Source organism: Lampetra planeri, chromosome 3, assembly GCF_965212315.1.
Source record: "Lampetra planeri chromosome 3, kcLamPlan1.2.h2, whole genome shotgun sequence".
NCBI lineage: Eukaryota > Metazoa > Chordata > Hyperoartia > Petromyzontiformes > Petromyzontidae > Lampetra > Lampetra planeri.
The window spans coordinates 6653957-6668273 of NC_136109.1; the positions used below are offsets into that span (position 1 = coordinate 6653957).

Below are 14317 nucleotides of genomic sequence, written 5' to 3' on the forward strand. Positions count from 1 at the left end.
GACAATTTTTTTTACAATTTAAGCAAAATAAACTTAAACTACACAAAGCACAGGTTCCTGCGGGGTCAGTGGACTGGTTTCGAGGCTGCGTATGCATCTGCGAACGTGAAAAATGCAGCACGGTTCCGTGCACTTGTCACCCAGTGTGCATGGAATGCAGGGAATCTGAACAAGATGCTTATCTGTGGTGTACGTGGCATTTGCAACAGTGATGATGCGATATCACAGGTGTTCTTTGTTTTTCATAGAATGGAAAGAGCAGATTGTGGACATCAATTCAAACGAACAGGATTTGGGAGCGCCCTACGACTGCAGCTCCATCATGCACTACAGCATGTACGTATGTGTGTGTATTCGCGTGCTATGCTATGATCATGGCGAGCCGAGTTCAATTCCTGCTCATGGCCATCACCAGTGACGATTATCTGAACCGGTCCTGTGCTTCCCCTAGGTCGACTGGTATGGTGTACAAACATTGCTACTAGGGAGACAAAGGTGGCCGGGTGTGGTGCTGGCCACCCACCCCGCCTTGTGTGCTGTGCCAGCCTTTATAGGTGCTCACTTACAGCCCTCGGCCCAACAATCTGTCAAGGTTATATTGGGGTTATTTGTGTTTGTGTGTAACGTTACTCATGCACAAAAGCATGTACGTGTGTGTGTGCATAACTTTACTCATGCACTATAGAATATACCTGTATGTGTATGTAAGATTACTCATGCACAACAACATGTATGTGTGTTTTTAACATTACTCATGCACCACAGCATGTACGTGTGTGTGTAACATTAATTATACACCACAATGTATCTGTGTGCGTAACATTACTCATTCACTACAGCTCGTACGCATGTGGTCTTCTAGGTTGGCAGGCTCCGTGGATGAGCGCAACCCAACGATCATCCCCAGGGACGTTCTGTGCATGTTGCACATGGGTCAGAGCAACTCGCTGAGTCCCTGCGACGTGGTCAAGGTGCAGAAGCTGTACGGCTACGAGGCGGAGGTGCATGCTGCTTCCGCAGGTTGGGCCACGTGGTTTACGGCATTGGCCTCTGTGTTGGGTTTTAGTGAGGACAGGGAGGGTCTCATGATTAGCCGTGTGTCCGTGCGTCCATTCGTCTGTCGCATTCTTACCTCTACCACGGTAACTCCAACCCTGAACAGATGCAATAATACCTTTCACAAAGCATACCCACATATTTGAAAAGTACAATTTTTGCACGAATGGCATGAAACAGACACAAAACATAGTTGATGAGCTATGAAGCTTTTTTTCACAGATGTATAGTATGGGCGGATCAACAGTAAGCTGATTGATAATAGGTTTTTCCCCTTTTTTCTGACAACAAAACAGGTGTTAAGATGTTAAAACACCAAACTGAAACCTTTTTACAAGGAATCATGTCTGCATTAACCACAATGCTTGTGGTCAGAATGCAAACAAAAAACATACTCTGATATAATATGCATTGTCCTTGAAACTGATTGGTCCACACCAGAGACAGCTTTCTTTTGAGCCTCGTCTCAAACGTTGTTTGACTAGATGACGCCTCTGCTACTGTCAAAGGTGGTCCCATGAAGTAAGCTGATTGTTGTAAAGCTGTTACTAGAACCAAACCAATCGTGCATCTATGTCTTTAACTCAGCTCAAGCACCCCATAAATCCCATGACTTCCCCTTTCCCCTCTCCTCTCGCCCTTCTACTCCAATGCTCTTGCACTATGTCCATCCCACAGGCCTCTGTTATACCTCTGTAGACATCCTGTAACTTTACCGTTGGAGACTCCGCTCTCTTCTGGATGATAGCAAGGCTGGCCGCGGTTCCTTCATGGGATTTAGTTTTTGTCGCACGCATCGTGGATCCCACCGTCAGCTCATTTCCCAGCTCCCACTCTTTCTGTCCAGCTCCCACCCTCCCCAGGCAACTCCACCTGGTCACCTCTCTCTCTCTCTGCTTTAAACTAAACTACTTTTATTTTACCAGGTAAGGCCCACTGTGCTATATAGCTCTTTTTCAGAAGCAACTTGGCTACAAATGATAGCTCGACGAAGTGGCATATGTAGAAATTTACAGCAGCCAAATACTCTAAATGCATGTTGATTCACACTACCACGGGGAGAGAGACATGCAGACGCCAAATATACAGCAGGTTTCAGAGTCGGGATCAAACCCACGACCTCTTGCATACCAGGCGAGGTAGTAAATATCTCACCAACATGGTGCTTTCAAATTTCTCCTCAAAGTTTTCCCTTTAACCATGTTTTCGGACCTCTTTCATTTGTTATTTTCTCTTTTATCTCCTTTGCCCGGTCCGTGCCATTCTCTCCCGTTTCCTCATTTGTATTTCCACGCTGTGAGACACTTGTTGTATGTTATGGGTGCATTAAGATTGTGAGTTATTGTTGTATATGAGGAATTCTGGCTATGTGAACTTCAGACGTTGTTCCGTGGCCGTGCATGGTGCCGTGGAGTTGCTGGGTGCCCCCCATGTGTGCTCACCTGGCCCTGTCTCTGTGTCGGCAGCAGTGGCCAGGAGGAGCAGAACCTCGGCTGATGAGGACGCGCCGCTGGACAGCAACGTCGGCGTTTGGAAGGCAAAGGTAAAACAGAAGCTGACTTTGTTTTAGGGAATGACTTATTTATAATCCATTACTTTATCATAATCGTTCAGCATACATACAAACACAATTATAAAACTGCATGGCTCACAATTAGGTTCTGGGGCGCCGTGGTCAGATATTAACTACCTCGTATGGTATACAGGAGTTTGCGGGTTCGATCCCGACTCTAACACCTCTATATTTGGGGTTTGCATGTTCTCCCTGTGGTCCCGTTGATTTTTCTCCGGGTCCTCCAGTTTTTCTCTCCACATTTAGAATCAACATGCGTTTAGATTATTTAGATTATTTTGCTGCTATCAATTTACACATGATAAGCCACTTCGTTGAGCTATCATTTGTGGCAGGTCACTTCTGAAAAAGAGCTATATAGCTCAGCTTACCTGGTATAATAAAAATAGTTTCATATATATTAATGATGAAATCAAGGAGCCATCCTGTTTTCAACCGGCGATACTTAACATTATTCACTCGTTCGTGGGATGATTCAACCAGATTTGCAAGTGGCAGGGTTTTAGGTTGCATCACCATTGATCGGAAGATATGTGTGCATGCTTCACCACACTGGTTAGTGCACACTGGTGAACTCACCTGACATGGGGAAATACAGGCCCATTAGCCTCTGGTGACACTTATATAGATTGATCTAAAAAATAATTGACAACGGAACATGGAAAATAGAGAAGGGCAGCCAACCAACGTGAGCAAGCAGCATTTAGGAACATGTTATGTGGATACTGGTAGAGAAGTCTACCAATCACATTTTGGAAAGAAACGAATGAATATCAAAGAGCATTGTATATAACCACTGTAAACCATGGAAGATATTCGACTCAGTGAAAATGTATGCAGTCAGCCACCCTCTCACAAACCAAGGCCGAAATAATGCAAATATTTAAAAGTAATATTACATTAAATAAAAAAAGTGTGGCTGGCTGGCTGGTTGCCTTAATGCCTGGCTGGCTGGTACGCCAGCAGGCAAGCGTGCGTACACGATGGTGACATGATTTAATTTATTTAGACAAATACTGTAATGTCCTAAGTAAATAGCTAGACGACCACCGGCTGGGTATTAACCAACCTGTGCAAATCGAATGCTGAACACCGCACCATTCTTAGAACAAATGAACCTTATGGCGGGACCCTGGGGTCCCATAAGCCCCCGGCTCTCGCATAAACTGCCTTGCGATGTCATTTTATGTTTGTTGAAGGCGAACGATACGGCAATCTATTCCTCTCGATGAGCTCTACACGATGCGCTAATCAAAATTCAAAAGTTTTGTTTATGACTACGGCAATTTTGGCAACGACGGGTGCTTGGTGAAGAACAAGAGGATTGATTTCTGGTTGGTCGCGGCATTTATGTGCGCGGTGGGATGGAGTCGCCAAAAATAAATAAATTAATTATGATTTTGACTTCCGTTTATTCGGTACCCCGGGATCCCTCCATAAGGTTCAAATATTAATCAGTTAGCAAACATTGTTTCTGCTCCAGTTTTTTTGGTTCAATTACATTTTTGGTGTGATTTTATTATTTTTTGTATCCAGTTGCAAGAGGGTTTTCCGTATCGAATTACATTTGAGAAGGGGAGTTAGACAAGGAGATGCAGTAATGCATTGTTTACCATGTAGCAATTATTTAAATTTCCACATTACACTGTAAACTATCTTAAGGCATTCACACTGATTTTTTTAAAGCTAATAATCACATTTCCTAGAAACTTGATTTGCATGCAAGATTTTCAAAATGGCTCTGACCATAATCACAGTGGTCAAAGATGTCGAATAATAAGCGTGGCTACTGATGAACACTCTCAACCACTGCACTATTTTTTTGCACGCACTATATAAAAAATTGTGACTGCTGTAATGCAGTTTACGGGTGTGGTTTCATGAGCCACTGTAATTTTCTTGTTTTACAAATTAATCGTTTTGCATTTCCGTGCGTTTTCTCCATGAAGACGAAAGAGGAAGTTGACGAGGAAGCCAAGAAGAAAGGTAACGGCTGGTGGGGATCCCATGGTCACAGGGTGCAGGTTGCCTCAATCAATGGCGGAGCCAGGATTTTCAGGTAGAGGGGGAAACCCCTCCAGAAATTAAAAATGATAGGAGTTGTTAGTAAGTAAGGACTTTCGTGACTGCAGGGATCCATACTCTTTGGTTCTTTCGGTAAAGTCACGTAGGTATAAAATAAAATAAATCAAGAAACAATTGCTGTGGTTGTCCCACCTGATGACGGATGCTTGTGTTGCGCCCGAAAAGTCGTGATTTAATTTATTTTATTTTATACCTACGTGAGTTTACCGAAAGAACCAAAGAGTAAGCAAGGACTTGTCGCTTGATTTTATTCGACACGTGTGCGGCGATGGCGTAGCCATCGATCAAGGGTCGAATTTGAACCGTGTGTGATCGGCATCGTGCTCGCTGAAGGTGAATGCCTTCAGGGAAGTTGTGTACTGTATACGCAACTGCGCACAATTCTGAGTCACTTATAGCTGCTTTGCCGTTACTTATTGCCAATTATGAACTCAGAATATTGTCCTATCATCTCATAGAGTTCCTGGCACATAATAATATGCTACACAGTGGCAGTGGGGGTCGCAAAATGCCGATTTATTTCTAATAAACCCCAATGATCCGATCGAAATTAGGGATTTCAATCGGACCCCCCCCACTGGCTCTGCCACTGGTCTCGATGGTCTTGCTGACCACTCGATGAGATTCCCACGCCATGGCAGAGTGCCTAGAAAAAATGCACGGTACTCTCAGTTGAGCACTCATATGTTATTTCTCAATTTTGATAAACTCTATTGTCTCCACTTAAAGCTTTCGTGACTGCAGGAATTCATATTCTTTGGGTCTTTCTATCTACGTGGCTTTACCGAAAGACCCAAAGAATATCAATTGTCTCCTTTTTATAATAAATGCACATTGCTGTGCTTCAGCACTATCTTTGAAATACATGTTTTATATTTTCTGTAAAATGAAATGTAAATACTCCCCTGTATGCTGGTTTTATGCCGGGACAAATATTACGTGGAGATGGGTAAATCTTAGTGAAATGAACAAACCCTCATCTCGGTTGTGGGATGAAGCTCTCTAAGAAAATAGTTTTTTGACCATAGTGCGGGAAGCTCCATGAGGTCATAAACACTTAATATATATGTCATAACTCATCACATTCACCAATGGTAAACATATGTATTTGTTGATTTGAAGCTTTCGTGACTGCAGGAATCCATACTCTCTGGTTCTTTTGGTAAAGTCACGTAGATAGAAAAAATAATAAGAAATAAAAGAAAACACGACGTTTCGGTCGCAACACAAGCGTCTGTCTTCAGGTGTGAAATAATTATCTGCTGTTGGGGCTTTATATAGGCACGGGAGTGGAGAGGGAAGGGGGGAAGGAGTTTGTCTGTGGGAGTTCACAGGGGAGAGGGGGGAGGGTTTGTGGCGTGCATGGACGGGTGGGGCTAGAGAAATTGGACAACGACAACCGGGTGGGTGAGAGAGGACGACGCCAACCGGGTGGGTGAGTGAGGACAACGACGACAACCGCCAGGTGGTGAGTGAGGAGGACGACAACGGGGTGGGTGAGTGAGGATGACGACCACCAGGTGGGTGAGTGAGGAGGACAACAACGGGGTGGGTGAGTGAGGAGGACGACAATGGGGTGGGTGAGTGAGGATGCCGACCACCGGGTGGGTGAGTGAGGATGCCGACCACCGGGTGGGTGAGTGAGGAGGACGACAACCGGGTGGGTGAGTGAGGAGGACGACAACGGGGTGGGTGAGTGAGGACGACGACACCCGGGTGGGTGAGAGAGGACGACGACACCCGGGTGGGTGAGTACGACGACACCCGGGTGGGTGAGTAAGTACGATGACAACCGGGTGGGTGACTGAGGACGACGACAACCGGGTGGGTGAGTGAGGAAGATGATCACCGGGGTGGGTGAGAGAGGACGACGACCACCGGGTGGGTGAGAGAGGACGACGACAACCGTGTGGGTGAGAGAGGACGATGACAACCGGGTGGGTGAGAGAAGACGACGACCACCGTTGCAACCGAAACGTCGTGTTTTCCCGTGCCTATATAAAGCCACAACAGCAGATATTTTTTTCACACCTGAAGACGGACGCTTGTGTTGCGACCGAAATTTCGTGTTTTCTCTTTTTTAATAATTTTTTCTACCTATGTGACTTTATTGAAAGAACCAGAGAGTATATATCTTTGATATGGTGGTAGAGCTGCAAAGTTTTACAGTAAAGGCCAATTTTTTATGGGCTTCATCCCACTACCTCATCATAAAAAAACTCGCAACTACAATTCTTGTCTCACGCTGTCAGGGCTCGAGTGGAAGGAGAAAACGGACCCCCTTAGGAACCTCATTAAAGAGCTGATGGAGATCCGCTGGTGAGGAGCTCTCTCTTGGGCTGTTTGTACCCCCCTCTCCCCATTCGTGGCTTCTCTTCTGGCCAAGGCTTTTTCTGGAGTCGGTATCTACTGCTCAAGTCAGAATTGGGCAGCAGTCGTCTCTAAGCTCTCCAGTGGGAATCTGTCCACAGGATAACCCCTCTTGATATACAGGGTAGCTCAAGAAGCAGGTCACATAGGGCTTTCTATTTATTTCAACATCACGGAGGATTATTTAATTTATTTTTACAAAAATGTTCAAAATGACTTCCAGTAACATTAATGTATTCATTAATTATTTGTAAAAAATAATTTAGGGCTTTTTTTACAATTACAGCAGCATAACTAGAAACGAATTAAATTTGTTAATCTTTAGTATTTTTTTTTACATTTTTAAATGTCACCTGAAATAGATATGAAAAAAATATAATTGATCAAATATTAACTTAAAGAATAATCAATGAAAATGTTTTAATGCCATTGTTAAAATAAATTAAACAACCATACGTGTCATTACTTTGAGCCATCCTGTACTGACAAAGCAGTTGAATCATTTCTGATGGGATGATAGTCTGAGTCAAACTTACAACCTAACATTTGTAAAATGCACCATCAGAAGATTCTGCTACTTGGCTGGATTATCAAGCTTGTTTTCATATGTAACAGATATTAACTTTACATTTTTGCATGCTTAGTGAACCAAACGATCATGTTAGTCTTGTTTCACTTTGTTAAATGTTGTTCGTATTACACTCATCTGTAAAACGTAAGCGTTGTTGCTCTTTGTTAATGCCAAAATGTACCTTAAAAAAGGAAGAAATGTCATGTATATGCACAGATTGTGTAATGCTTTCCAACATGAATATATATTTTGTATGAATGCGTATGACCTGTTATGGGTCAGAAACATGGATGGAAACAGAGAAAATGGAAAAAGAAATTCAAAAGCACATCAATTAACTTGGAGAGTTGCACAAATGGCATTACATTGAGAGACAGAAAGAGGAACATATGGAACAACAAATGCAGAGTAAATGCATCATATTGACTGTTAAGAAAAATAAGTCAGCTTGGACAGGATGCATCGCTGGAAAGGATGATGGCCTCTGGGAATGCGCCCTTGAGGATGACCATCACAGAGATGGAGCAATTAAATAAGCAGGTATACAGATGCTGGATGGATTGTTACATCACAGGCAAATAAGAAATGGCGACAAGTTGTGGAAGCCTTCATCCAGCAGTAAAACTATCGTGGTTGATGATTAACAACGTTAGCATCCTAGTCGCATGATGGGATGATGTCATGCGACATATACCATGACATCACATGCAGGTAGAAATGAACATGCTCATTTGCATGCTCATATGAGTTTGGAGACACTTTTTGCATCACATAGCTGCTTGCTTCCAGGAATGAATAGCTTGTTTGTAATGTAGCCAATGCATTATTTATGTGAATGCAATAGATTCTGTTGTGCTTATTGTAATACCAGCGTGCGTCTATTTGGCAGGTATGACAGCTCCTCACTGCCACGCCTGCAGAGTCTGCTGAACATGCTGTCTGCAGAATGTGTTGAGGACAGAGAAAAATTGCTTAATGTTTTCAAGCAAGAGGGCGGTCCAAGTAGGTTTTGTATTCTGACACGTTTTTCATTAAACGATTATTTAATCAACTCAGTACAGAAAAATCATATCAAGTTAAGTTTATATATATATATTTTAACCATGTGAAAACCCAAGAGACCAGGATAGTCTCATTTGCAACATAGACCTAGGCCACCAACGTGACATTGCAAAACAAATCATATAAAGTACAGCAATGAAAAAATAGAAATTAGAGCAAACACAACCGTGGCACATGAGAAATCCAAAATATGATGCAAACATAAATAAATGTTAAATAATACATTCCCTGTAATGGAAGGTGGCTCTTGCAGATTATTTTTAGACTGAACAGAGCACAATTACGAATTATTTTACAGACACATTACACAGATAGAGGGATATGACTAATAAGTAAACAGACGAGGATATATGAGTTAAATGGCCAATGTTAGTATATGTGCAATGTAAGTCTGTGAGCAATGTCAGTTTATGGTGACTATTATACGAAATTGTAAGCAGAAAAAGACATACGAAACAAATTCCATTGGAATTGAAGTGAACATAAATGTCTAGGTGTCTATATGCTGTAAAACAAGAGGAAGGATGGGAGCTTGTGAAAAAAGAGCGAACCATTAATGTGGCAATTCAAGTTCAGGAAACTTGTAGAGGGTTTTAATCGGGTATCAACGACCCGTTTTCACGTGCATTGAATTTCCCTCATCTCTGCCACTAATCACCACACAAAACAACCATGGCAGAATACAACTTTTGGATTCCAGTTAATTCATTAAGGTGTTTTAATCAAGCGTTTTTTTAATGAGCAGGGTGCAGAAAGTCTCCTCTCTTTTCATTAAGAATTATTGTGTGGTGCTGGATTAAAGTGACCCGTTGTTAATTAGGTCCCCCACTCCAAAAGCAAACATGCACAGACATAGCACAGACTCATGTATCACCAATTCCTACCATTATGTTGATAATGAATTATATAGTTAGACACCTAGGAACTAGCCACACCGCATTAAATTTCAACATTTGTTCAAATAATACAGCTTGTGCGATGCCATAATCTTACATGGGTCTCTTGTAACTTATTTTCTAGCTCTCTTACAGAAGATGATTGAGTCTTGCAGGCTTGACAAGTCACGAGTGCAGATAATAACGTTGAGGAATAAGATTACTCTGCTTCTGTCAGAACATGAACTCTTCGAAGGTAAGATATCTATTCTTAGCCTTGACTTTAGTTAATCTGTATAAAGAATGGCCAGAAAGCCTAAAAATATGCGGCTTATTCGCCATTACCGTTATTCCCCCATGGCTTCTACTCTGTGTTGCACAATCTTCATTTGTGTCATGCATTTGGTGAGATCTCTGCATTGCATGTTTGCATCAAAACATCTAACCGTCATATTTTTTCAGTTTTGTACCACCTGCTATGTCGTTGCTGTCCTATGTTAACATTTACGAATAAGTATGACATTGATCCTTGTTTACAATACGTACACGGCTGATCTTAAATGCCTCCTGGCTGAAGGAGCAAGTGTTTTCTTGCAGAACTCACATGTCCCCACTGCTATGGTGTTCAAGTTAGAGTTTTCCTTCAAACAGATTAATTATTGGACAATGCAGTGTTGGCCAACCGATGCCATATAGACTTTGTAGGCTGGCGCTCATGGCTTTACCATTTACACGTTATTGTTTCAGGTTTCAAGTTCTTTTATAATTTGCATGTATGTACAGTAACTAGTTTCCAATGTACAGTCTGTTCTCCTATAACGCGGTAGTTGCGTTCCTGAAGAACACAAGCATTGTGGAAAACCGAGTTATAATACATGATATCCAATTTATGGTGAAGCCCAGTCCACGATAACACATGAGATGCATATACAGGCTGAACAAAGACAGGCACGTGGGTAGCATCTAGAAGCATCCAGCAGTATCCCACCTTGTGTGATGCTACGCCGAGGCAGTCGTACAACTGCTTATTTCTACTCGTGCGACGTAATTCTGTTAACTCAATCGCATTATATCCAGTTCGCATTATACAAAATGTGTTCCCAAATACATTCATCACGTTATATCCAATTCGCGCTATGAAAACACCTGGCGTTATTGGACAACAGACTGTATTTTGTAATGCGGCCATTAGCTGCAATTGATTTAGAAAAATAATTGTACTTGCCTTTCGTCACACTTTATCTTCTTTTGGTGTAATAGTTGGAAAACAGTTCGAGAAGACTGGAGACATTGCAGGAGATCCCTCAGACGAAATCAAGCTGTGGCCCGAGCAGAGTGGCAAGGTGTACATCCCCTACAGCGTCTCCATCGCCTTCAGTGAGCGCAGCGTGCACTGCCTGGCCGCACGTTTCATTCCACACAATGGGCTTCACGACCAATATTATTATTATTGGTTTCTTTTGGGTTAGATCGTATAAGTGTTGTTGAATTGGAGCTGTAAACTCTCAACCGTCCGACTAAGCCAAACAAATGAAGTGGTAATGTGCTACTATAGCCCACGTGACAACTTGGTTATGTTGAAAAGCATGCTAAATTGTACCTTTAGTTACACGATGTTTCGCTAGAAATTACCCTCAGCGTCATCAGGTTTCAACAAGATCTCAACTTTCGAGTGAAACGTCGTATAAAATTGTCAAGTTTTTGCTTTGCGTTGTTCGACTGAAACACTGTTAATGTACTTTTGTGTAACATTTTCAGACCACGCATCATACTTGCCTATGCTATATTTATTCATTTATACCGTCACAAACCTCACATTATCCTTACCCTTGTGACACTCCTCTATATAACCACGCCCAATATATCCATTGTGGTTCCACCCAACCTGAATTGCATCGTTCCTCACCATTTCCCTGTTGAACATTATCTTGAGAAATGTGCGTTTAGATGCTTTCTCCTTCCACTTGGTAAGGTTCGTATCGGTCTCTTCATTCATAATGTTTTGCTACGGCATGAAGGGAGTAAAACTACTAGTAAGTGGCATCAATGTGAGAGTAGCATTTTCCTTTCAGATGCCAGTGACAAAGAAGCCATTCAGCAGGCCTGTGATGAGCTGACGGAGAAAACGTGCGTCAGACTTATACCCAAAGACCCCCAGGAGGACTACTTTTACTTCAGAGCGCTGGGCAGGTGTGTCTCCTAGTTTTCTGATCTGCTACAAATAAAAATAACATTCTCTGTCACGAAATGTACTCACTGTTCGAAGTTATTTTATATTCATAGAGCGCCTTCACTCAAGGCGTTCAATGTAAATAAACCGTGACAAAATATAATAATTCATATGGTAGGGGCGGGCAAAATTTTAGAAAAGAGTGACCGCGAGGGTACTTAGGGGTCACGGAAGGGTAGGGGATTAGTCTTAGGGGATTTTTTTGTTGAAATTGTAAAGGTACGAAATTTTGTAAATGTACAGATGTCTCCGTTACAAATTAGTGGAGCAAATCGCCCGACATAGTATTTTCATCCAGTTAATAAAATTGAGAACATGGCCCGAAATGTTCTAATCTACAATGAGATTTTATCATAATCTAACTAAATCTTGACTTAAAGCTTTCGTGACTGCAGGAATTCATATTCTTTCGGTCTTTCGGTAAAGCCACGTATACACTACTATTATATCTTGTCAACAAACTTTGAGACAAGAAGACTCATTTGATCGAGTCCTCACTTTTCTGAAGAGATGCCACGACACTAAGGTAATACCGATCGCCTTTACACTCACATCTGCTCCTGTCACTTCTCCTAATGCTAAACGGATCTTGTTCAGGGCCAGCCTAGCCCTGATCTCAGAGAGAATAAGACTGCTCCGATTTGAACTAGACAATTTAGACAAGACCCTCTTGCAATGACACTTAACATTGACAGAAAAAAATTCTACATCTGATTGGGACCATGTAGATAACATGACATCCTCTTCAGCCGCCTCAATGTCAGTTAAATGCAAAGATAACCTCATTTCCAAGTTCAACCTCCTCTCCAAGAAGAAGCCAGATCCAGACAGAAAGTTAGATGGTGACAAGATTGTTATCAATCAGAGCAACATCCCAATTTCCGACAGCCTAAAATCTGTTCTGGCTAAAGGGTTGAATTTCGCAGTCACCCATAAACACATCCCAGTTAATGATATCATTGCCCAGGTCGACGTAGCCCTTAACGGGTTGGGACACCTTCCTGCAGACGTAGCAAGATCATAAATCGCTGCAATTCTCAAAAATGCTGAGACACCTATTAGCAACATCAGCAAGGATGAGCGCCTTGAACTCTCTCAACTAAAAAAAGAGAGATTATATAGTCATCCTCTCAGCCGACAAGGGCAATGCCACTGTCATCGAGGACAAAAGCACATACAATAACAAAAATCAGGACCTATCTAATGATGGCAGCTATACCAAAATTAGTAGAGATCCTGCCAACCGCCTGGTAACGTAAACCAACAACATCATCACTGATTCGACGTCTTTAATCGAACCAACCACACGGCTTTCCCTGAAACCCTCTGCTGCTAGACCACCCAGATTTTATGGATTACCAAAAATCCATAAAGAAGGTACACCACTCCATCCTACTGTCTCCACCATTGACTTACCCACCTACAAACTGGCACGATTTCTGTCTGAGAACTTGCAGACACAAAATCCAGGTACGGTTCAACACAGTACATTAAATTCGTAATTGTATCCCATCTCGATTTAAAGCTTTCGTGACTGCAGGGATTCATCTTCTTGGTTCTTTCAGTAAAGTCACGTAGAAGGAAGTAATAAAATAATAAAAATAAAACATAATAAAATAATTCTCACGACGTTTCGGCCACAACGCAAGCAGCCATCCTCAGGTGAAAACCAGGTCTGTCGAGGCGACAGCGTCTGAATGAAACAGCACCATGCTTGGAGCATATATTTAAGCTGGGTTGGAAGGGGGGGGAAAGGGCGCCTTGACAAACAAATGTGCATATCAAGAGGAATTTAGCATATTTATGGGAATTGCAGGTATGTGATTAGTACTACTTATGCCCGTGCATTATGCAGGATTAGCAGCATCCACAGAACCCTGGCAGCAGCATTAGTTGTATAACAAAAACACACACGTGCTGTCCAGGAGTCTTCAGTGCTGCAGCTTTGTCTACTCAATCTAGGCTGCATCAAGTCAAGTGAAGGCCACTACTGCGTGCTCACTTTAGGCTCAGATGACATGGTGGAGATCTTTTACAGGCCACAGAGATGGCTCTCTGTGCAAAATTACAACGTCTTTGGTAAAATTTACAGATCATGTCACATGTTTCACAAGAGTAGGCCTTCGTGAGTCTGTATCATAGCCCTCAGCTGAAATTTAACAAGGAAGGGAAATCATGGAATCCGTAATGGTTCGAACATTCTTTTGAGTTTTTTTTATGAATGGATACTACCTGCTATTATATGGATCACAAACATGGGCATGTGTGACATGATCGCATTGGCCAAAAAGGTTTTTCTATTTATCGCTGGATTTAATCGCCAAGTTTTGGGAAAGCCTTTGATCAATTTGCTTGGTTTTCTCGAATAACATTTAACTTTCATTTGATGATCTCCCCCAAAACCCCTGCCCTGCTTCAGACAGACAGACACAAGGACAGTTATAATGCATTTATGATTTCAAACTTAGTTGGAAAGTGTACAATATAACACGTAT

General features: G+C 42.2%; 1 protein-coding gene across 2 annotated transcripts in view; it reads left to right on the top strand.

The window, feature by feature from the left end:
* Window positions 1-228: 228 nt before the first annotated feature.
* Window positions 229-14317, top strand: part of LOC144736981 (uncharacterized) — a 31958-nt gene continuing 17869 nt past the window's right edge. For both annotated transcript variants that reach the window (XM_078619652.1, XM_078619653.1), the window contains exons 1-9: window positions 229-336; window positions 863-1020; window positions 2523-2599; window positions 4579-4615; window positions 6967-7033; window positions 8545-8657; window positions 9738-9848; window positions 10853-10969; window positions 11665-11782. In XM_078619652.1, coding sequence (XP_078475778.1) covers window positions 323-336; window positions 863-1020; window positions 2523-2599; window positions 4579-4615; window positions 6967-7033; window positions 8545-8657; window positions 9738-9848; window positions 10853-10969; window positions 11665-11782 — 812 coding nt within the window. In that variant the 5' untranslated portion in view covers window positions 229-322. The remainder of the gene's footprint in view (window positions 337-862; window positions 1021-2522; window positions 2600-4578; window positions 4616-6966; window positions 7034-8544; window positions 8658-9737; window positions 9849-10852; window positions 10970-11664; window positions 11783-14317) is intronic.